The 23,850-nt window shown below is 35.5% G+C and overlaps 1 protein-coding gene across 2 annotated transcripts in view; it reads left to right on the forward strand.

The window, feature by feature from the left end:
• NNT (nicotinamide nucleotide transhydrogenase) overlaps nt 1-23,850 on the forward strand; it is a 96,556-nt gene that overhangs the window by 55,625 nt on the left and 17,081 nt on the right. For both annotated transcript variants that reach the window (XM_011976457.1, XM_011976456.1), the window contains exons 17-19: nt 184-363; nt 7,984-8,143; nt 10,181-10,262. In XM_011976457.1, the coding sequence (XP_011831847.1) occupies nt 184-363; nt 7,984-8,143; nt 10,181-10,262 (422 nt within the window). The remainder of the gene's footprint in view (nt 1-183; nt 364-7,983; nt 8,144-10,180; nt 10,263-23,850) is intronic.

A 23,850-nucleotide genomic window follows, 5' to 3' on the forward strand; every position in this document is an offset into this window, starting at 1 on the left:
GTGTTTATAGTTGTTGTACCTGTGGAAGTGTTGGTCAGATGGGAGACACTTATTACCAGAAGTGGAACTTATATGTAAATATATTAGTGGGAAAGCTAGAATAATTAAGGAGCAAAATGTTAAATGCCAGAGGTTTTATTTTTATGTTATTAATTTTGAGTTGTACTTTGATTGTTGTTCTAGGGTGTGACTTTGACAGCTGCTATTGGGGGTGCCGACATGCCCGTCGTCATCACTGTGCTGAACAGCTACTCAGGCTGGGCCCTGTGTGCAGAGGGCTTCCTGCTCAACAACAATCTGCTGACCATTGTGGGTGCACTCATAGGCTCGTCTGGTGCTATCCTGTCATACATCATGTGTGTGGTAAGAAACAACACATACATGAAAGAAAAGGAAATGACTTTCTGAAAACATGGACGTGCTTGTCATTTCTTTTATTAGCCATAAAAATGAGTATTGTAGGCTGGGTACTGTAGCTTACGCCTGTAATCCCAGCACTTTAGGAGGTCAAGGCGGATGGATCACGAGGTCAGGAGTTCAAGACCAGCCTGGCCAAGATGGTGAAACCCCGTCTCTACTAAAAATACAAAAATTACCTGGGCGTGGTGGTAGGTGCCTGTAATCCTAGCTATTTGGTAGGCTGAGGCAAAGAATTGCTTGAACCCAGGAGGCGGAGGTTGCAGTGACCAAGATCATGCCACTGCACTCCAGCCTGGGTGACATAGTGAGACTCCATCTCAAAAGAAAAAAAAAAAAAAAAGAGTATGGTAGCTTTGAATTCTCTTCAGCAGAAATAGCAGAGTGTTTCATTTGCATAAATTTCCAAGACTGCCTTTAAGGTACCCAACTGTAAAGAATTAGGAAAATTAAATAGAAAGATGAAAATCTTCTAGTGCCTCTCTCCATCTGGAGATAAACAGGCAAGATTTTGGTTTATTTCCTTATGTATGGCATATCTGTATATTTACTTGTCTGACCATGTTGTATATTGTCCTACATTTAAAAAAACTTACATACTATATTGTTGACTTTTTGTCATTAAAAATTCTATTTTAAGAGACTTTACCCTAATCCACAATATGGATATACAAAATTTATTTAATTTCCCCTTAATGCTATACATATGAAGTTGTTTGATTTTGATTTCTCTTTGTACATATCTTTGACATTTCAGATTTTTGTCTTAAGATAGAGTCCTAGAATTTATAGCCTCATTATACTTATAGCCATGTTTCTGGAAAGGTCGTTCTAATTTACACTTCTGTTGGTCATCTGTGAGAGTTTCTACCTTAGAAGTTTTGCGGTCAGCATGAGGTTTTTTTTTTTTTTTTTTTTTTTTTTTTTTATTATACTTTAAGTTCTAGGATACATGTGCACAACGTGCAGGTTTGTTACATATGTATACATGTGCCATGTTGGTGTGCTGCACCCATTAAGTTGTCATTTACGTTAGGTATATCTCCTAATGCTCTCTCTCCCCCATACCCACTCCCCACAATAGGACCCAGTGTGTGATGATGTTTTTTTAAAAAAAGAACAGAAAAATGTAACAACACTAATACTTCCTAGCTTTTCTGTTTGTTTCAAGTTCTCTTCTTGAGGTCAAGAAGATGCTGTGCAAATATTATAATTAAAGGTTTGAGTAGAACATTTTTTCAAATTATAGGTGTTATTTTCTAAATAATACTTTTGAATAACTGTTACAGTACAAGTAAGAAGCTAAGTGAAACCAGAATGTGATTTTACACTGATAAATAATTTAGACAAGAAAGGGATCTGTATTAGTCCATTCTCACACTGCTGTGAAGAACTACCTCAGACTGAGTAATTTATGAAGTAAAGAGGTTTAATTGACTCACAGTTCCACAGGCTTAACAGGAAGCATGACTGGGAAGCCACAGGAAACTTACAATCATGGCGGAAAGTGAATGGGAAGCAAACACATCTTACCGTAGTGGGGCAGGAGAGAGAGTGAAGGGGGATGTGCCACACACTTTTAAAACACCAGATCTTGTGAGAACTCACTAGCATAAGAACAGCAAGGTGGAAGTCAACCCCCATAATCCATCACATTCCACCAGGCGCCCCCACCCATGAAATGTGGAGATTACAATTTGACATGAGATTTGGGTAGGGACTCAGCCAAACCATATCAGATACTTACTCTACCTTCATTCGTTTATTACAGTATTTAAAAAAACTGCCTTATTTTACAACTCAGGATTTTTCTTACGATTTAATTGAAAATATCATTGTAATTTGGAAGGCTGAAGTATCTTTTCATAGTAAAAAATATTTTTGTTTCTTAGGCTGTATTGCCAAACAAAGGGTTTGATAGCCCAAATTCAAAACAAGCTAAGGGGTTTTAAAATTAAATTACCTAAATTGCTTGGGGAATTTGGAATGGTGAAGGTTTATGTATCCTATTTGAAAAGTGTCAGCTTTGTGACAGAAAGGAGAAACATTTGTGAAGAAAAAATGTTTATGAAGTTGTACTAGAAACAGTTTTCTGTAAAAGTGCTTTTAACCCTTAGTTTGATTTTGCTTCAGTTGATGAATTTGAATGACCAGCAGGGGGCAGCAGATTTTCATTATTACTTAAACTTGAGGTTTGTCAGTGGCTTTTAAAGTTAAATGGGAGGATTTGAAGGATTTGAATGTTAACAAAGCCTGTGGCATATTGATATGGGGAGAGGAGGGAAGAAGACTTGTATCTAGTTCTTGAAATGTCAGCATGGTTAATTTCTTATTTTATCCTTTTTAAAAAACGGTTTTCTTTAGGTTTTTAAATTTATGAAGAGTATTCCCCATATTTCTGTCTGTGTCTCTCTTATTACTCTCCTTTTCCTTCTTCACTTAGTGTCTTTTATTATTATTAGTTATAGCAACCATAGTAAGTCTTACAGTAACTCTTCTGCAACACTAGAATAAGGTAGCAAGAGGTACTTGTTGAAAGTACTCTCTTTTATGTGTTCTGCAATTATATCACCTTTCTCTTATTTTTCCTATTCTTTTATATTTTTTGATTTGTTTTCTCTAGGTCTTCTATTTCTTTTCTTTCCATTTCACTGCCACAGGCGTGCCATTTACCATCAGCATTCCATAGATATTTTGTATTCCTATTCTGTATATAGAGCTACCAAATTATTCCAATAGCTGCCAGAGGCCATAAATATCACACTGGGTCAGATTGATAATTTGGATTCAAGAACAGTTGAAGTTTTAATTTAAAAAAAAATTCTGGCCGGGTACCGTGGCTCATACCTGTAATTCTAGCACTTTGGGAGGCCAAGGCAGGTGGATCAGTTGAGCCCAGGAGTTCAAGACCAGCCTGGGCAACATGACAAAACCCTGTCTCTACAAAAAATATAAAAGTTAGCTGAGCATGGTGGCACATGCCTGTAGTCCCAGTTACTTGTGGGGCTGAGGCAGGAGGATCACCTGGGGAGGTTGCGGCTGCAGGGAGCTGTGATTGTACCACTGGACTGCAGCCTAGGTGACAGAGTGATACCCTGTCTCAAAAAAAAACCAAAAAAACCCCAATTAATCAAAGATGTTTAATGTAGGAAATTTGGAAGAAATAGAAAAGGATAAATAAAAAAATAAAATTACCTAAACTTCTATTACCACTTAACAGTTAACATTCTAGTCTTTTTTATATGAATATGTTTAAATACATTCTACTGAATATATTATGTAATTGTCTAACCTTAATTTTAATGAAGGTTTAATTAATGTTTAATTTTCTAATAATTTTTAGCTCCTACTATTATAGCACACAGATATACCAGAATCTGTTTATTCAAATTCATAATAGTTGTTTTTAACTTTCTTTTTTTTTTTGGTTGCAGTTTTCTTTCTTATACATCTTTGATTATTTCCTTAGGTCTAGTTTTTATAAGGGCAATTAACATGGTCAAAGGGAGTAAGAACTTTTTGTTGGCTTTTGATATTGCTAAATTGATATCCACAAAGCATTCACCAGTCAAAGCTCTTACTTGTGATGTTCAATGTGTTTGTCTTACTGTATGATCTCTACTCCTAGGCATTGTTACTAAACAAGTCAGAAACCAGCAAATACAAGCCTGTCATATTTTTCAATTTTGAAGATAGAAATTATCTTTTCTTCTAAAATTTTGTGATTTCTCACTTTTTACATTAACCTTCATTGATAAACCTTCTTTATGCTTCTTTATTATAGGAAATTATAGATTTATTCAGTCTCTTATGGCTGTGCTTAGCAGCTCTAGGTAGATCAGTATAATCATAAAAATAAAATAGCTACTCAAAATTACGCATTAGTGCAGGATAACAGTCATTATGCTGGATGCTTTACAAAATATAGCCCATTTAATCCCCACACAAATTCTGAAGGTAGGAAATATTATTCTCATTTTACTGAGAAAGTATTGTAAGGCACCATTCATTATTCACCTTTGTGTTTGTGGAGTCTGGCCAAGTACCTGGCACATTCACACAAATTGGTTTGTTAAGTGAACATTAGATAAATATTTTGTTAGCTTATTTCATGTTTTAGAGTCTTCTCCAGATATATTATGATAGCAGATATAGTAGAGTTAACATGGTACCAGTATGTTGACCTTCACTATTATTTATTGAAGGAAACATGCAAGTCCAAACTAGAACAGGGTGATTTTATTATGTGTGAGGGAATGGAATGCACCCCAAGTGGCTAACCAGCAATCCCCAAAATTGAATTTTTGTTCTGACAAAGAATTCTTTTGGGTGTCCTCTGAGCTCAGTGCTATGGTTGCACAATATCCAAGATTATAAAAACTGAAAAATGTTGACAGTGTCCAAACAACCAACTCAAATCAATGATACCCAAATATCATATAGACATTAATCTCTTTATGATTTTACAGTTTCTTTGTTTGTGATAGTATCCAGATTGCCTCAGAAATAGAGGTCACACAAAAATTGAGCAGCATTTTGAGATCAAATTTTCTGATTTTTGCACTTTGCTGCTTGGTTCCAAATGAAAATAGAACAGAATGAAGTGGATCAAAAGCCAAATCAAAAATTTTTTTTTTCCTTTGTGATTAATTAATACCTACAAAGCATTGAAATGAGAGATGCTAGTAAATGGTATATGTTATTTATACATATACCATTATGTATACCATTATATACATTATATGTATACATTATATGTATATAATGGTATACATACATATACCATTATAGCAATAAAATTATTGCTTTGACTTTGTCAGTTTTATGATCTGTCCTTTGCTTTCAGATTGATTTCTTACAGTGTGTTCAGAATTATGTGAATTAGGGTTCTCTTTAATGTAGAATGCAATTTTAATTATTGGCTTAATAGCTTAAAAGGAACAGCCTTAAACAGTGTTGCAAATTCTTTGTCTTGGAAGCTGGGAACTGTTCAATCTCTGGAACAGCAATCATAGGATAGTCTCATTAATCATTTAAGCAGGCAAAAAAAAAAAAAAAAAAAAAAAGAGAGAGAGAGAGAAACAAAACAGAACCATAAACGCTAAACATTTGTTGAGACATGATGTTGCAATGGTAAATTTAGAGATGAAAATAATTTCATTTTTAAGAGACCACATGGAATTATTATAGCTTAATGGTGATGTAATTGTGGATACGTGTTTAACAAGTTGACTATGATTGTTAAACTACTGTGTGGTTCCTTTTTTTTTGTCCCTAAGATGCCATCAGAAGTGGATACACATTAATTAAATGTCCTCAAAGATTCTTTCCTTCTTCTTCATTCAGTTTTATAGGAGGAAATAATGGTTCCTTTTAAGCTGAGTTAGAATAAAATGGTTTATTTATCCCTCTCCTCTGTCCCTCTACCTCTGTACAGCGGTACATCTACTACTGTGATCTTCTGCAGGACTGTATGATACAGGTGATGGAGGCTCTTTCTTCACCGGACTTTTTTTTTAAAAAAGTTATCTATGACAGAAATATCTTAATGTCCGAAATAGTCCTTTAAATCAATTTTTAAGGGCAACAATTTGGTAGAACATTTATTTTGATAACAGTTTCAGAATTGTATAATTCAAAACTAGAAAGGATTAATCTAGATCAATGAGTTGAATGTTTGGGAAGTCTCAGATGTGGCTATATGGATTTTCATTAAACGTTGGATTTAAATATGGGAGGAATGTGTTAGGAATGTAAAACATCATGTCAGCTTGGGATTGTGAACTTAATTAAAAGCATTACTTTAGCCAGGCATGGTGGCTCATTCCTGTAATCCCAGCACTTTGGGAGGCCAAGGCAGGCAGATCACTTGTGGTCAGGAGTTTGAGACCAGCCTGGCCAACATGGTGAAACCCCATTTCTACCAAATATATAAAAAGTTAGCCAGGTGTGGTGGTGTGCACCTGTAATCCTAGCCACTCTGGAGGCTGAGGCAGGAAAATCTCTTGAACCCAGGGGGCGGATGTTACAGTGAGCCAAGATCATGCTACTACACTCCAACCTGTGTGACAGAGCGAGACTCCATCTCAAAAAAAAAAAAAAAAAAAAAAAAGGCGTTACTTTAATTCTTTCACCTTCTTACCCATTAATAATACATGTAAAGATATTCAGGTTTTATTTTGTATGTAATAATCTTAGACAAATTTGTCAGACTTTGGGCTCTGTAAAATGTCAATGTTGTATCTGATAAATAGAGTTTAGGTTGAAAGAGCAATTACAATTCTGGCAACATTTTGATTCATCATCTTTGAAATTTATGTTATTTAGGCTTTATTAACGTATGGCTTCTTGCTCATCTTCTGTGTACCTTTTCCTCCCTGCCTTTGCCTGGGCCCTACTCAGCATAATGGAAATGTCTCCACCAAGCTGGTAGCAGGCTGAGCCATCATTGTGTGGGGCGGCTATAGTTTTCTCGATGTGGTATTTATCATTGAAGATCTTGGTGCTTTTTAACTTTTTTAATACTAAAGTGTTGTATTTTAAAAACAAGCAATAGATTGACACATAGCTTTTAAGTGATATAATGAATCAATAATATATTTATTATAGCACTTAAAATAGAGTTTAATAAGTTTTTGGAAATTTTTTCTGAAGTGATAAAGTCAGTTATGATCATGTAGAATGACTGTTTTGATCACATATAGTGACTTGAAATCTTAAAATGCATTTGATTACTCAGAACTACCCCACATCTAGAGGTCTATAAATGAACAGTTTTCAAAACCACATCAGTTATTGTCACATATTTCAGCAGTGGCATTCTTATGGTACATTCTTGAGTGATTATAAATGAGCATGAGAAGTTCATTTCTCTTATTTTTCTTTTATGATTATTTTTCTGGTTAAAAGAGTGAGTATAAATTTTAAAGAGTATATAGCCTTATTCTTCTACCTATTTGGAAGTGAAATATTTTAGAGTCCTAATGATGAACCCAGTTACTTCTATTAAAACTTAGGTATGGGGCTTTATGGAGCTATAATTGATTTGGAAAATTAGACAGTATCACCCCCATATTTCTATTTTCTTGATGACAGAGAGCAGCAATATTCTAGACGAAATGGATCTTTACTCTTTTGATTCTTACCAGTTGCTTCTTCACAGCTGGTATCTGTGAAGATGGAATCTGTAGCAGAATTCAGTTGAGAGATAAAATTGCTCAATCAGCATTCAGACAGTAATAAGTAGATATGATTTTTTTCATTACTTTATGAATTTTACTGATAATTTTTTATTAAGTTCTTTGTTTCTATTGACTGTTTTACTGAAAATATATCAGTTTGCAATTGATTTGATAGGGAAAAATATAATGTGGTTCTCAGATATCTTCTGTCATTTAAATTTTTGAAGTGATTTTCAGAAACCAGCTGAAATTTATCTGAGTAGAATGTTGTAAATGATCAAATAAACCTTTTAAAATGATTCCAAATATCATATAGACAACGTTTGTACCATTCTCAAAAAGTTATGTGGATTAAACTCTCACAGCTGATAATTTGGCTCTCCAGGCAATGAATCGCTCCCTGGCTAATGTGATTCTTGGAGGCTATGGTACTACTTCAACAGCTGGTGGAAAACCCATGGAAATTTCCGGCACACATACGGAAATCAACCTTGACAATGCAATTGATATGATTCGAGAAGCTAATAGCATTATTATTACACCAGGTAAAGAAAAAAAGCAAAAGCAAATAACCTATAAAGCTGTTATAATTGATGACGCTAAAATTTCTTATAATAGGAAAGTAGAATTGAAACTTCTTTAGTTTTGAAAATATGATGGAAACTTAATAGCACTTCTATGATTACTAAGTGAAAAATACTGAGAATTCCCAGTTTAAGTTAATAATCTGGAGATCGCATGGTAATTCTATAAATTCTTACAGTGGGTTCTAGCCGTGTCTTTCTGTGATTATGTGTACATGTTTACATCGTTTTCGAGTCTTTTTTTTTTTCTCATTGGTAATTTTTGGGCCCATTGTCAAGACGGAATTAGATATAGTATATGAAAATCTTTAGCCCACTCATTAGAGTTGCTCAATAAATGTTATTCTTTTTTCAAAAATGATTATTTAAAAAATCATCAAGAATCATGTGGTTTTCAACAAAATGAGGCAATGTGGCCTGGTAGAAAGTGCTTGGTTTGGAGTCACGATACCTCACTTTTGTTCTTAATTAAGAATTCTTAATCTACGTGACATTACCCAAGTCGTTTAATCTCTCCAGGCCTCAATTTTCTAGTTATCTGAGTTTTAGCTCTTCACTGTTATCACAGAATACTGTGGTATTACGGGTAATACATTGGTTTCAGATTAAGATTTTAACACTATCATGTTATCAAATGAGTTTTCTGTAAAGAAAATCTACTGATTTGACATGTGAGTAGTTTACTAGTTAGTTATGTACTGAAATAAAAATAGGAGACATTAGCTGAGTGGAATGTTACAGTGTAAACTTTCTCAACTTGGGACAATATCACTTTTTAGGGGCATTTGAAATAGGTGTATTTGGGTTTTTGGTGTCCAAAGATGGGACTGCTCCTGTCAGTTAGTGGATGGAAGCAGATAAACGAAATGTACTGTAATGTGTGGGGCACTGCTGCATAATTAATCATCACACCCCAAGTGTCATTGGTCTTACCTGTTGAGCAACGCTGTTCTGGAGTGTAAAGGTGTAAAGATGTAGAGGACACAATCTATTTCCTCTAGGCATTTTCCATCTAATGATGAAGTCAGATAGGTAGATCAGTAATGCAAGGTGGGTTATGATAAGGGCTAAACTGAACTATGTGCACAATTTTTTGATCACAAGAAACCTATGAAGGTTTGTAGGGAGATGAGGATTTGTTTTTAGGCCTTAGAGGATAGATGGTGTTGGGGTGGGAGAAGCCAGTGGGAATAGCTTGAGCAGAGACTTGGCATTTGAAAAAATGGGGATAGAAAAGTGGGAACAGATGTGAGATTCATTGTGCAGGTAGAATGGACAGAAAAGGCGGTGAAGATGACTGAAGTTCTTCATTATACCTGTAATAACATCAGAAATATGGAAACAGTTTTTGGAGTGTGGGGAAGAAATTTTGAGTTCTTTTTTTGAGATGTTAAATTTGAGGTGGAGATTGGACAAGAGGCATGTTATACTGGGGCTCAAATGACAGGTCAAGCCTGCAGACAGATTGGGAATCACCAGATGGTTGTTGAAGTCATGAGATAAGCTGAGATTTTCAAGGAGATTGTGAGGGGCAAAGTTAAAGCCCTTTGGAAGCTTTGTCATATAAGCGGAGAAAAGAAGGAGATAAACTATTGAAGGAACTAGAGGAAGAATAATAACAAAATTAGGCTGGGACAGAGGACTGCAGTGTCATCAAAGCCAAGTATGAAGAGAGTTTAAAAACACAAGAGAGAGAGACGGAGAGAGACAGAGAAAGAGATGAGAGGGAACACCCAAGGGGTATGTGCAGTGTCGGGGTCGGGGGTGCACAGTGGTATTAGACACTATAGAAGATTGAGGAGCAATCGTTACACTTTCAATTTCAAATATAGGGCAATATTTTTAAAAGCCAAGCTTATAAGTTTGCTTTCATTTCTAGTCCTGTTAAATGATTGCTTCTCTTGGCATAAACATGTGTTTTGATCAAGAGAGAAGTTGTACTTCATGTAATTTCAAAATAAAAAACACATTCTTCTGTGTTCTTAATGTTCCTTGCAGGCTATGGTCTCTGTGCAGCCAAAGCTCAATACCCCATTGCTGATTTGGTAAAGATGCTCACTGAGCAAGGCAAAAAAGTCAGGTAAGCGTTTGCAGTGGAGAGGCTTGCAGTGTGTGTAAAGATGTGTGTGTGGAGAAAAGGAAATAGAGTGGACCCTTGAACAATGTAGGGGTTAGGGCACTGACCCGCCCATACAATTAAAGATCCATATATAACTTTTGAATCTCCAAAAACGTGCCTACTAATGGCCTACTGATGATCAGAATGCTTACTGATAACATAAACAAAATGTGTATCCATTAACAAATTTTATGTTATATGTATTAAATAGTAGAGAAAGGAAAATGTTACTAAGAAAATCATAAGGAAGAGAAAATATATTTGCTATTCCTTAAGTGGAAGTGGATCATCATAAAGGTTTTAATCCTTGTCTTTATGTTGAATGAGATGAGAAGAAGGAGGAAGAGGAGGAGTTGGTCTTGTTCTCATGAGTGGCAGCGGCAGAAGAAAATCTGTGGATAAGTGGACCCTCGCAGCTCAAACCCATGTTGTTCAAGGGTCAGCTGTAGATGGCTTCTGAAAAAGATGACTATTTCTTAAAGTGGTGTTTTACATATGTAATCCTAGGTAAAGAAGTTAAGTTGTTAACGAACAAGCCATATTCTGGTCTTAGTCTTACTATTTAGATTTTGCTGTCCCTGGATTAGCATCAACTCAAATATTATTGACTCATTTTAGAAAAGGAAAATTTGTTATTCCAAATTCTTGAATATTTATTAATGGGGAAATCAGAAGTCTTGTTTCTCTGTGGTTTGATTTGAGGAAAGAGGTCAAACGAAGCATTTTAAGTACATCAAGTTGTATCTTTTTGGTTTCTGGTCACACTGAATAAAGACAAAAGGTCTTAAAAGAGAGGCCTTGAAGAGCAAGATCAAGTAATAAACCTGTGTGCTGGTTACTGTTTTGCTGAGTTAGCTCTCATATACTCAGGGCGGAAAAGGCTGCTGAAAGTGTTCCTTTCATAAAGCTATTCATGTTTTGAAATATGAATCAGAGCAGCAGCTGTTCCTGCCACTTGCCATTTGGGCATTGGTCTGCTCTTGGGAGGATATTAAGCAGAATGGCAAAGTTGAGGGACTCTGTTTTACTAGCTTATTCTCCATGATGTTGGATAAAGGGTTTGAGGAACGTACAAATAGGGCCATTGGGTGATGAATGTGGTGACCCTCAGGGTACTTTGCATCTGTCCTGCTCACCTTTGGGTCCCCATTCTGGAACTCTGATATTACTTAGGAGTCAGAGAAGAGATCCTATGGAGTTATCCCTGGTAGGACAACTGCTGCCTGTTTTGTGGGGAGGCTGGTTCACTAGCAGTTGCATTGATGTGACACTGTAAGTCAGAGAGACAAGGTAACTCATTAAATAGAATTAGTTTGTTTACCAGGATGGTAATGTTTGTGGACAAAACTGTTAACTTCTGTTCATAAAAGTTTTAGACATCAACCTTATGCTTTTGTCTAGAGACAAAAGCATCATCTGATGAGAAAATAAGCCAAACAATGTTCCTAGAGCCAGCCAGAGTACTTGTGCTGGACTGGATGCAGAATCCTAATCTCTGGCTGGAATGTCCCAGCTACTAGTAGTGGTGAAAGAAACTTAGATGATGAAATCAGGGGGCTACCTTAATTGTATTAGTGTCAGCAGTTATGTCCGCCACACTTTTATTTCTTCCTTCCTTTCTTTCCTATGCTTCTTTACTTCTCTCACTTCTTCTCCACTCCTTCCTCCAATCTATAGTTTGTGTTTGTCAAATATATAGAATCAAAATACTATTTTGTGGTGGGACCAGCATTTCTGTGATATGATTTTCATGTTTATTGAGAATCTTAGATGAATTGAAGATAGACGATGAGAAAAGTCATTGACTTTATTTTTAAATTTTTACATAAGAAGTCTACTTTTTAGTTACTTATTCCAATTTTTACATAGGATATTAAGCTGTGCTTTTTAAAGCCATCATTTTGCTACTGAGAACATTTGTAGGCCTGCAAGTGAAAAGGATGTGTTAAACAACGTTTTATGATTTTCCTAAAAAGAAACTGCTTTCTCTGTTGAGTCCACATGTGAAAAAATCTAATGTATTCGTAATGCCCTCTTTCACCACATAAATGTTTAGGAGATGAGTGGCAATCATAATAGAGAAAGAAAAATGCCTTTCATATCTTAGTTATCCTTAGGGAAGGGAAGGATTAATTTGACATACCTCTCTTGTAACCCGTTGATCAGCCTAGGTTAAACAGACATCTTGGAAAATCAGCCCAGTGTTAAATAGGTGGATGTGGAGTGAAGAGCATCATGACTGTAGTGCATCTTGAAGGAAGACAGGACCTTAAGGGAAATGTCAAAGGAAATAAGAGAGATGGGAAAAATGATCTGAAAGGAAAAAGGATAAGACAAATGAATTTTTTGTTTCTGATCTGATTAAAATTAGAATTTTATCTATGAGGACATGATATAAACTACTGTTGTAGGATGATTTCTGTGACACTGCTTGGGAAAAGTAATTATTTGATGAAAGGTTTATGAGAAATATTTAATTATACATATATGAATACTTTTTCAGTTCTACATTTTTTATTGAAGTAATTGTGTAAATAGGACCAAAGACTTTTCATGAGAGAGCTTTTCATTGCTTCACATAATTGTTAACATAGTTCAAATACTTCTATAAATTTATTCATAATTTATTATGTACGATCAGAATAAGATTATTAATTCAGTCTAGTTTTTCTATTTGTAAGTTATTTATAGTCATCTTTCTTTCATATTAAAGGTGAAATATATTAATGTATTATAGTTTTTTTACTATAGTATGTTGAATTTTCAACATAAACTTTGTAACAAATTATGTAAATCTTCCATTTGAATTAAATGGAAAAGGACTATTCTTGCTAAAATGATGACAGTAGATCATCATATTTTTCTGTGTGAATTTTTTTTATTGAAAGAGATTTGTAGAAACGTTGTGATTTTCTTGCGTGTGTTATCTTTTCACAGGAGAAATGCAAATTTATGAAGTTAGGAATATATACATACATAGATGCTAGCTTTTTTCCTTTTTTTTTTTTAAGGGGCAAATGTCTGTTTGAACAAGAGATGGCTGTAGCAGTTACCTCGTATTTTAATGAAATAAATCTGTATTTACAGTTTGCAGTAATTTAGTCCTTTCATCACTCTGTGGAGCTCCCACGGTGTTCATTGAGTACAGCTGCTGGGCCTCTGGAGTTAGTAGGTCTTTGTGCCTCAGGACCCCAGCATGCCTAGCATCCAGATGTGGTGACATATTCACACACATCCCCTGTGGAAATGTGCCAGTGTGGACATATGATTGTCATCAATTAGTTACGCCCAAGTGGTGCCAAGAAAAATTGCATCTGTCATACAGTCTGTCTGGCTTCAAGGCCCATGATTGATTTAGAGACACTCCTGTTTTCCTTTACTTTGGCCATAGTCATAACATGCTCACGAACTAAGATTATATAATGAAGCACATCACATTGCATGACAAGAACTCATTTTAGAATGTCATGAAAGTTCATTGGCTTAGACTTTCTTTAGTGGTCAAGATATCATTTGCTTCCCAGTAGCCCAGAATGCCTGTATAGCTTACCTAACTTCTACTTGATGTCTAAAAGGATTTTATGACAACAATCTTATGACGTAAGAGCCACAGATATTTTTTATTTTTCCTTCCCAATTTTTGGATTGATTATATGATAGGCTTTTCATTGTAAGGCAGAGATAGTGTTCCCATTGAGTAATTAGAAAGTGGTAGAATATGCCTGTAATCCCAGCACTTTGGGAGGCTGAGGCAGGGGGATCAGGAGGTCAGGAGATCAAGATCATCCTGGCTAACATGGTGAAACACCGTCTCTACTGAAAACACAAAAAATTAGCCGGGTGTGGTGGTGGGCACCTGTAGTCCCAGCTACTCGGGAGACTGAGGCAGGAGAATGGCGTGAACCTGGGGACAGAGCTTGTAGTGAGCCGAGATCGTGCCACTGCACTCCAGCCTGGGTGACAGAGTGAGACTCCATCTCCAAAAAAAAAAACAAAACAAAACAATAAGGGGTAGAATTTTTTTCTTTTTTATAATTAATTACTTCTTGATTTTCTTTCTATAAATTGTTATTGCTTGAATTATCACAGAAGTCATCTGAATTTATTAAATACCTTTCAACTTTTTTTAAAAATTATTTTTGTTTTTGAGATGGAGTTTCACTGTTGTCACCCAGGCTGGAGGGCAGTGGCATGATTTCAGCTCACTGCAGACTCTGCCTCCTGGGTTCAAAGCAATTCTCTTGCCTCAGCCTGCCAAGTAGCTGGGGCTGTAGGTGCACACCACCACACCTGGCTGATTTTTGTATTTTTGGTAGAGACGGGGTTTTGCCATGTTGGCCAGGCTGGTCTTGAACTCCTGACCTCAAGTGATCTGCCTGCCTCAGCCTCCCAAAGTGCTGGGATTACAGGCGTGAGCCACCGCATCTGGCTTCAACTTCTTTGAGTGACTAACTGATGTTATGTATTGCTTTCATGTTAATGTTCTACCACATCCTTCTATTAATAACTTACTGAGAAATTTATTGCTAGGTACTGAGCATACAAGGATGAATAAGTCCAATTCTCAAAAGTTTATAGTTATGAAGAAATCACTATTAACAGATCAATCAATGAATGAATTCCATTTAATGTGATAGCATGCTAAGACAAATAGAGTATTAGTAAGAATACAAGGAGTAGTTAGCTGTCCAGGAGATATTTTAAACTTTTTACAAGCTGAAATATCTTGCATGTTTTTAAAAATAAATATTTTAATTTATTTTTTACGTGCTGTCTAAACACATCTAACTGCCTGTGGTATTTGCAGTCTAATAATGTTTTACAGTCTTGTGTAATATGGCTATAGGTTTAAATACATGTTATTTTTACTTAGAAATTGATTCTTTGAAGATACTTGAAAATATAAAATATTTTGTCCATTTAACTAACTGGATTTTGTTGTTGTTGTTGTTGGAATTTCACTCTGTCACCCAGCTTGGAGTGCAGTGGCGTGATCTTGGCTCACTGCAACCTCTGCCTCCTAGGTTGAAGTGATTCTCCCACCTCAGCCTCCCAAGTAGCTGGGATTACAGGCATCACGCCCGACTAATTTTTGTATTTTTAGTGGAAACGGGGTTTCATCATGTTGACCAGGCTGGTCTCAAACTCCTGACCTCAGGTGATCCACCCACCTTGGCTTCCCAGAGTGCTGGGATTACAGGCATGAGCCACCACATTAGGCCAGGATTTTCCTGATTTTCATGGATAAATGTGATTCAGATAAACAAAGTTCAGCCTTCTTGGATTTGTTATGTTTTTGGGTAGAGGAGGAGTCAAGGCTTGCAAATTGGTAAAGCAATAAAGTTACATACTTCTGACGAGAATAGAAACTAGGCCAGTTGAAATTATCTCGTATAGTATTTGAGTAATGAGATAGACATTATTTAGCAGTTTCATGTCAGCTTTGTAATACTTTTATAAAATACAGATCCCACTATTCATATCCATAACCATTCATTGAACAAATAATTATAATATATAGCACTCTTTCCCAGGCTACTGTTGTAGGTCCAGGGGATACCGCAGTGAAGACAACAGCTGAAAATTCCTGGTCTTATGGAATTTACATTAATTAACTAATTAATTGATTAATTAATAGACTTCAAGATAATCTGAATTGGCGATTATAACCCCATTTGTCTCCAATTTCAATGCTACTTGAAAAACCAGAGAACAGCTGTAGCATAGGTTATTGTGTCAGAGTTTCAAGATTATAGCTGCCACTATTTGGCCTTGAATTAGCCAGCACTTTTGGTTTTCTCAAAGAATGTGGTGTGTTTCTTTGCACTTTGCACTGCGGCTGCCTTCTCGAAAAACATGGTGGCAGGATAGTGAGTATGAGTTATTTGTATAACTGGTCAAATGAATGAAACTTTGATGGAAGAGAGAAAAACCAAAGAAAGTATGTGCATTCACTCACATCTATGTTCAACCTATTGTGTGGAGTTGCTAGTAATCTCCCAGATCAAAGGTGTCTGTTATGCTCCTAGAAAGTGGCCACCTTCATCCCAGATTGGCTTTATCTCGTCCACAGCAAGATGGTATGGTGGAAAGAACAGAATACTGTGTTAAAGCCTGTGCTTTAGGTGCTTTGTAAAGCCTCTTTCGGTCATACCACTCTAGGACGCATTCCTTATAAACTTTTGTCACAGGCATTCCTGTGGTCTGAGGAAAAAACTCTTAACTATTGATGAACTCATTGTCACTGACCATCAGGGTGATTTTTGGCTTCTGATTCTGGTATTAGTTACAGGAAATTCTTTGAGCTTAGTTTTTACAATGAAGTTCATGTGAACAACTAAATAAGGATCTTGCTTATAAATAATTTTCATTTTATTGAGCTCATTAGCCATTACATTCCAAGAGGCATTCAATAGCATCATAAAAATTATTCAGACAGAAAGGTGAAATTATGTATAATTTTAACTAAATCTCTCATATTATAATATGCCAGAATGTAATATTCGAGAGTTAGTTGCAAATTGAATTCTTTCTGATATCATTCTTCATAATCTTGTTGACTATTTAAAAATCAAAACAGTGTCAGTAGTCATACAGTTTCTATTCTGGGCCTGGTATTTGGATTTGGTTAAGCGATGGAAAAACCAGATTTGGGCACAATCTATAATTACTCTCCTCAGAATGGAAAAGGTAGTTTTGGGACATGGTTTTATAGAGGACTGCATTGACGTTTGCACGAGACCATCTGAGCTGATCTTCTTACTCACTTCTTTGGGTGGCCTCAGTGTCACAGGCCACATGTACGATGGAAAATGTGACTGTAGCCTGTCAAATATTTCCTCATTCACATTCATAAGACAAAGTCTATTATTCGGCATTAGAAAAATTGTTCCCCTGAGATGTTTTCGTAAGCTCTCTTTCATATATATATTTTTTTTTCCGAAGAAGGGAAGGCCGTGATGAACAGCAGAATTCAGAAACAGAGTAGCAGTTCAGCCCTTATTTGCCTTCAGAAAAAGAAAAGTACAAAGTGTTCTTTAATTCTGGCTTTTGGAAAGTTCTAGGAAATTAAATGAACACTTTTTTTTCACTAGGAATTGTGTGAGTGAATTCATCAGAACTGCTGCTTCTAAGAAGGACTCTGATAGTTTTAGAAATCTAGGTGTTTATTCCTTTGCCTGGAAGGCCTCACCAGAGATGTTGACTCTACAACATATCTCATTCATTAGTTTTTGTGGACAGCAAGTGCCTCATCAGGATTTTTTTTTTTTTTTTTCACTTCTTACCATATTTTCCTTCAGATGGATAGACTAGCCCCACCCAATTGGTCCAGGCCTTTTCGCCACTAAAGATTATTTATCTAACAGGAACAATTACCCTGCTGACACCATGATTTGGAAATTTTTATTCAGAACTGACTTACTAAAATGATTCCTTAATAAGAAAAACCCTTTTCCTTGTACTTTTAATAAGCATGATTTAAAACTGTCACCAGAAGTTCTGATCAGCATGTGATAAACCAAAGAAACCTGCCTTTTCAGTGAGTCTATCGTATTTTTCACAAGTGAAATGCATAATTAAATGTAAAAAAATACTGAATATAGTAACAAATCATTTGATTACCTCCAGAGACCCTCCTCAGAATGTAACACTGCCACACACAAACAGAATTCCACAGGTCCTTGAGGTATATAGCTCATACTAGGGACTCTTTATTGTATCCACAGTGGAATTTCCAACCTGTTTTTGGGACAGAACGCTGTGCAAACATTTTTGGTATAATTTCTAAATGAAGAATTCCTGCCTTAAGAAGCAGTTGAAAGATTGGAAGATCTTTAAGTTCTGTTTAAACCATTAACGTTTTATGGATGTTTAAATATTTATAGTTTTAAAACAGGAGAAGTTAGTAGACATTTAACAAACGAGCCTTCTTTTTTATTTTCTGTTTATGTATTTTGCTTACTTTGTCAGCCTCCTAGAAGGTTATCATAACATATTTAGAAAAATTGTGGGATGATAGTATTGGGAAGGCAGAATTTCAAAATGCTATCAATGTACCTTGTCCTATATCCAGCTTGGTTTTAAAATATAAAACAGAGTAAAATAAGGGAAAGTAACTCTGAACATCTGGAGTATGGACATAAATTTTGCATAGTGACTCACAAAACATGTAAGCAAATTGTTGAAGGTTGTAAAGAGCTTTTTTCAAAAAAATCTGTTAATCCTTGTCACTATTTATAATAGCAAGAAGCTGCAAAATGGAAAAAGTACTCTAAATAGTTTAGAAAGGGGCCCAGTTGTACTTATAGTTTCTTTGTGTAACTGTTGAATTGGGATGCTCGATTTAATTAAACATTCTTAATAGTTTATTGCTGAACTGGGTCTGGATATTTCCATAATACAAGAAGCAAAACATTGTTTGAACAGTTTTGGTAGGATGCATGTGGTGAATGTTTTATATTCTTTAATGGCCTCACATACCCAAGAAAACTTCTGTTAAGTACCCTGGTCAGGACATATTGTCTCCATGGTCTGTGATCATGGAAATTTCTGTTGTTGTGTCCCCTTTAAAACATGTGGTATCTGAAATCTAATGTGAAGTTGCGAAAAACTCTAAAGAATGAAGTTTATGTCATCATGTATTATAAAAGAGGCTTTTAAAAAATAGTACTTTTTGAATTGCTTCTTTTTCATATTTTACCAAGTATACTCAGTATTCATGAATAGTTCTTGTATATACTTGTATTTGTTTTTATTCTTCCTTGGTTAATTTAAACGGTTCTGAAGATCAGGTTGTTTCATTTGAGTAGATTATTCTACTTTTTTTTAACTGTGCCTGGGTCTATTCTTAATTGATGACTGAAGCCTGAGCTTTTTTATTATCTAATGTTCCGTGAAAAGCTTTATCGTTTTCATATTTGAGAGAGGAAAACAGCAAATAGTGTTGAATTTTTTTTTTTTTTTTTTTTTTGCTTTGAGGTAGTGAAGAGATTATCCTAACTTGATCACATTTGTTGTATCTATCAACCAAAGAAACAATACATTTTTGCCTAATCATATCAGTTAAATGGTTAAAAATGATCTTTTGAAATTTGACTCTATCAAAGTATTTGAATGTTAGTTTTGACCAAGTTCCCAGGGAGCTCAACATTGATAATTATTGGCCTCAATCTAGATTGACTGTATAGTTTTTTAATACTTTTGATGTAGCTGCAAATACAAATAATTTGACTTTTATTGGACTCTATTGATTTTTACTTGCATTACAAGATAAAAATTAGAAAAGCAACCCAGTAAGTGTTGACTTTAAATCAACATTTGTTTTAATGTGAAAATGTGTGCTTCTTTATATTAAGTGATTATTAAAAATATGCATTTATTTGAAAAACACATATGAACATTTATATTATACAAAAATGTATGTGAACAGGATAATTGCTGTGTACATTTATTGAACACTTATTTCTGCCAGGTGTTGGTCTAAAGCACCTTGTATGAAAAGCTTTTTACACAAACTATATCACTTAAATCCCTCAGTAGTCCTCTGAGGACGTTTTATTATCAATCCCATGGTGCATGTGAGGGAATGGAGGTGCACAGAAGTAAATTGTTCAAATGCTTTGAACCTGGCAGTGGCAAGCTAGAACTCTGAACTGCTACCCTATACTGCTTTTCTAAATCCTTTCTCTAAAAAGAGACATAGAAAGTATATAAATCAGTATACTTTATTGGGCACATTGTGTTGTTTAAAACCCCTTCTCTCCTTCTCTCTCTTTAATTGAGTCCCTGCAATAGAGTGGCAGGAACTGATAAATAAGACATGGTTTGTTCCTATTCTCAAGGAACTCTTAGTTAGGAGAGCACAGTCATGTCAACCAGTTATGTTATTTGTATAGTAAGAAGTAGATGCATAAAGGAAGAATTCTGAAAGCCCGCAAGATCTTTCTATGTCCTCATTTTAGTTATTTTCCTCTGTAGGATCTTATCATGGTGATGGATAGCTGATTCTTTTTTAAGCATTTGCATAATAAAAGATAATTTTCAGAGTTGAAAGAGAAGAACTAAAAGGTTGGTAGGCTTTGCATGTTGAAATTCTGGATATTCTTCATGTGATGACGGAACATTGATGAGCTTTCGCCATCAGTTCCGGGAAATTGCTCATCATGGCCAACCAGTGTCTGATATAATTAATTTTAATACATACTTTGGGGATTAGCCAGTTACATGTGCCAGAATTTTTTATAAACTTGCATTGACTCATCAGCATGCATATATATCTCTATGCATTTGACTGTATTCTGTTATTTTTCTCAAAACATTGGCATTCTCTTGTAATAATCTTGGATATGTTTTTTTTTCTGACTTTAGAGTCATAAAGTTTAGTGTAATAAATTACTGTGCAAGTAGATATAAAATGATCAGTCCTTTGGGATATTAGGCATAACATGATGGTTATGTTGGTAATTACTTACCCTTTACAACTAGCTCAAAATTATTTACCCTTTACAACTAGCTCAACAAAAACGTTGTCTTTATGCAGTCTGCAGCTAATCAAGGCATCACAAAAAGAACTAATATTTTTAGAGGTCCTTAATTTCTAATTTGGTCCAAGATACCTCAGTTAAATCCTCAAGATGGTAGCCAGATGGATTAATTTAAAGGTGACAAAAGCAATATCAAAAACAAATAAAATTAAACAAAATAAGCTGGAATCAAGGAGGGATATAAAATTGAAATCCAACAGTAATCACAAAGTATATATTGGGTTATGTAGCTAAAATAGACGTCCTAGTTCACTGAATTTCAGGACTGGAGAGCTTTGTGGTAGGCAGAACAGTGGTCTCCCAAAGTGTCCACATCTGAATCCCCAAAACCTACGACTATGTTACCTTACATGGCAAAAGGGACTTTGTAGATTTGATGAAGGTGAGGATTTTGAGATGGGGAGAATTTCTTGGATTATTGGGTGGGCTCAGTGTAATCACTAGGGTCATTATAAGAGGGAGGCAGGAGGATCAGAGTTAGAGAAGGAGTTGTGACAGTGGAAGCAGAAGTTGGGGTGATGTAGCCCCCCACCAAGGAAAGAGGGAAGACTGCAGAAGTTGGAAAAGGCATGGAATGGAGTTTGCCCTAGAATCTCCAGAAGGAATTTAACTTTTTTTTTTTTTTAATTTCAGTAGATTTTTGGGGAATAGGTGTTTGGTTGCATGGAAAAGTTCTTTAGTGGTGATTTCTGAGATTTTGGTGCACCCATCACCCAAGGAGTGTACACTATACCCAATGTGTACTCTTTTATCCCTTGCCACCCCCATCCTTTCCCCTGAGTCCCTAAAGCTCAATTACCATTCTTATGCATTTGTGCCCTGATAGCTTAACTCCCACTTATGAGTGAAAAAATATAATTTTCCATTTGGTTTTCCATTCCTGAGTTACTTCACTTAGAATACTAGTCTCCAGTTCCATTCAGGTTGCTGTGAATGCCATTGTTTCATTCCTTTTTATGGCTGAGATACCACATTTTATTTATCTGCTTACTAATTGATGGGCATTTGGGCTGGTTCCATATTTTTGCAATCAGAAATTGTGCTGCTATAAACATGTGTGCAAGTATCTTTTTTGTATAATGACTTCTTTTCTTCTGGGTGGATACCTAGTAGTGGGGTTGCTGACTCAGATGGTAGATCTACTTTCAGTTCTTTAAAGAATCTCCACACTGTTTACCATACTGTATTGTACTAGTTTACTTTCCCACCAGCAGTGTAAAAATGTTTCCTTTTCACTACATCCATACTAACCTTTATTATTTTTTGATTATGGCCATTCTTGCAGGATTGAGGTGGTATTGCATTGTGGTTTGGTTTTCATTTCCTTGATAATTAGTGATGTTGAGCATTTTTCCATATGCTTGTTGGACATTTGTATATCTTCTTTTGAGAGTTGTCTATTCATGTTCTTAGGCCACTTTTAGATGGGATCGTTTGTTTTATTCTTGCTGATTTGTTTGACTTCCTTGTAGATTCTGGACATTAGTATTTTGTCAGATGTATAGATTTTGAAGATTTTCTCCCATTCTGTGGGTTGTCTGTGAACTCTGTTGATTATTATTATTTTTGCTGTGCAGAAGCTTTTTAGCTTAATTAAGTCCCATCTATTTATCTTTGTTTTTATTGCATTTACCTTTGAGTTTTTGGTCATGAAATCTTCACCTAAGCCAATATCTAGAAGGGTTTTTCTGATGTTATCTTATAGAATCTTTATGGTTTCGGGTCTTAGATTTAAGTCTTTAATCCATCTTGAGTTGATTTTTGTATAAGGTGAGAGATGAGGATTCAGTTTCATTACTTCACATGTGGCTTACAATTGTCCCAACACCATTTGTTGAACAGGGTGACTTTTCCAGACAAAATTTCTGAATTGCCAGAAAAAGAATTCAGAAGGCCAATTATTAAGCTAATCAGGGAGGCACCACAGAAAGGTGAAGTCCAAGTTAAAGAAATAAAAAACATGATACAGGATATGAAAGGAAACATCTTTTGTGAAATAGAAAGCATAAATAAAAAGCAATCACAGAGAAATGTGAAATGCATTGAGTGTCTCAGCAATAGAATAGAACAAACAGAAGAAACAACTTCAGAGATCAAAGGTAAGGCTTTTGAATTAACCCAATCTGTCAAAGACAAAGAAAAAAGAATTAAAAAAAATGAACAAAGCCTCCAAGAAGTTTGGGACTATGTTTAATATCTAAAACTAAGAATAATTGGTGTTCCTGAGGAAGAAGAGAAATCTAGAAATTTGGAAAACATATTTGAGGGAAAAATTGAGGAAAACCTCCCTGGCCTTGGTAGAGATCGAGACATCCAAATAACACCCAGAAAAGCTCAAAGAACACCTGGGGAATTCATCACAAAACAATCCAGAAGGAATTAAGGCCTCTCGATATCTTGATTTTTTTTTTTTTTTTTTTTTTTGTCCAGGGAAACTGATTTTGGACTTCTGACCTTCAGAACTCTTAAGTGATAACAAATTTGATTGTTTCAAGGCACTACATTTGTGGTAGTTTGTTACAGCAGCAATATGAAACTAACACAGACTTTAAATGTCATGTGGAACAGCGATTCTTAGTCTTACATTCTCATCAGTTAGGTTTTGGGAAAGCAGTGGGCCTGGTGGGCCTGGGAGAAGCAGGAGATACTTATTGGTGATCTGGATTGGGAAATTAGGAAACATTTTTGGTGTCCAAGATTACTTTTAACACCTGAAAAGAGCACAAATGATTAATTTGAGAGGCAGTTAGTACTGTAGGATTGGGCAACATCATGTAGTTACTCTGCAAATCCTGGACTCCCTCTAAGTTGCTTCTTGCTCTTACTAGTGGTAAGACCATGTATTGAAATCCCTCCCCCACCTTCAATAAATAAAATGCTGTCCCAGCTTCCATAACGGTCTTGATCATGCCCACTGCCAACCATCCTTTGAGTTATATGTAAAATACTCTTGGATTCATTTTGGATTGAACTGGGAGTTAGGCATGAAGGCAGATTAATGAGTC

The sequence above is a fragment of the Mandrillus leucophaeus genome, unplaced genomic scaffold (genome assembly GCF_000951045.1).
Source record: "Mandrillus leucophaeus isolate KB7577 unplaced genomic scaffold, Mleu.le_1.0 Scaffold1660, whole genome shotgun sequence".
Taxonomy (NCBI): Eukaryota; Metazoa; Chordata; class Mammalia; order Primates; family Cercopithecidae; genus Mandrillus; species Mandrillus leucophaeus.